This window comes from Helobdella robusta (assembly GCF_000326865.2).
Source record: "Helobdella robusta unplaced genomic scaffold HELROscaffold_25, whole genome shotgun sequence".
NCBI lineage: Eukaryota > Metazoa > Annelida > Clitellata > Rhynchobdellida > Glossiphoniidae > Helobdella > Helobdella robusta.
The window spans coordinates 2076632-2077838 of NW_008704310.1; the positions used below are offsets into that span (position 1 = coordinate 2076632).

Here is a 1207-nt window from a genome sequence, read left to right on the forward strand (position 1 = left end):
CGTGATGCATATTTATATTACAGTAATAAAGTTTGTTTGTGGTGGTCTATGTTTGGAGGCTTCCCATATGATTCACTCTGCACCGTTTCACCCCGTGATTAGTTAGTTAATCGAAGTCCGTTGCAAACCACATAAACAACCTGCTTGCATAGATAAATTGTTGCAGAAAAGCACAACTTAAAGCCTTCATCTTCTGAGAAAGGAAATCTATGAATTTGAAATGTTAAAAATTGAGCTTAAAAATATTTATTTCTAACTTGGAAAACTATTTTTTTATGGTGATGTATAACTTGAGTACATGAAGTGAAAATAATTGTTAACATACTTGAAAATTTGAATTTATTTGTTTCATTGAAAGAGGTATTGAAGTGAGATTGTTCATGAAGATTTTTGTGAGTGTGTCTATAACCGCATAAGGCACTTCAATATTTTCCACTGAAAAATCATGCAACCATTTCTGGACTAGTCTATGATAAGCATAAAATATCTATTACAGTGAAAATGAGAGCATATAACAAATAAAATAATAATAATGTGAAGAAAAAATTTACCGTCTGTCTTCATTTGTTTCACAAAAGTTAATCAAGAGACGAAGACACTTTACTTCATGAAGATCCACAATGTCTGTTCTACCATCACAAGAATCAAAAAATATTGCAGCTTCATCCTCTAGAACAGATATCTGATTCGAGTACGAAATGTTCAACAACTTACAACAAAACTCAAATAAAATTTTATTAACCAGCAACTTTTGTGTCTCTTCGCCATCTGTTCCAACAATAAACTTGTTATAATCTATATTTCTTTTCTTCATCAGCAAAAAGTGAGAAAAAACTAACTCTAGTTCATCAGCTCTGAATTGAAACAATATTATTATTTTGAATCTAACTAAAAATTACTAAAATCATTTGCATCATAAGCGGGAGGAGTTATTTTTAAATACTTGATTTTTAATGCTATTTTATGGCGGATGTTAAAATATTTAGTAACTTGTGGTGCTAGTGAGTGAAAAAAATCAGCCACAATAGCAAATCATGTAAATTTTTTTGGTTTCATAGCTAGTGGAACAAACTATCACTGCACGCCTCATACGCACATAACATACAAACACCATATCACATAAACTTTTTTCTTTATAAAGCAGCTCTATCGAACGCAGAACTACTTACATGCAATTTTATACTTATAATTAAACTTTCATGCCCCA

At 30.8% G+C, this 1207-nt stretch overlaps 1 protein-coding gene across 1 annotated transcript in view; it reads right to left on the reverse strand.

The window, feature by feature from the left end:
* HELRODRAFT_173152 (hypothetical protein) overlaps window positions 1-814 on the reverse strand; it is a gene marked incomplete at both ends in the record, with an annotated part of 4783 nt that extends 3969 nt beyond the window's left edge. The window contains 2 exons of the mRNA XM_009019763.1: window positions 141-207; window positions 552-814. Of these exons, the coding sequence (XP_009018011.1) occupies window positions 141-207; window positions 552-814 (330 nt within the window). The remainder of the gene's footprint in view (window positions 1-140; window positions 208-551) is intronic.
* Between the last annotated feature and the right edge of the window lie 393 nt (window positions 815-1207).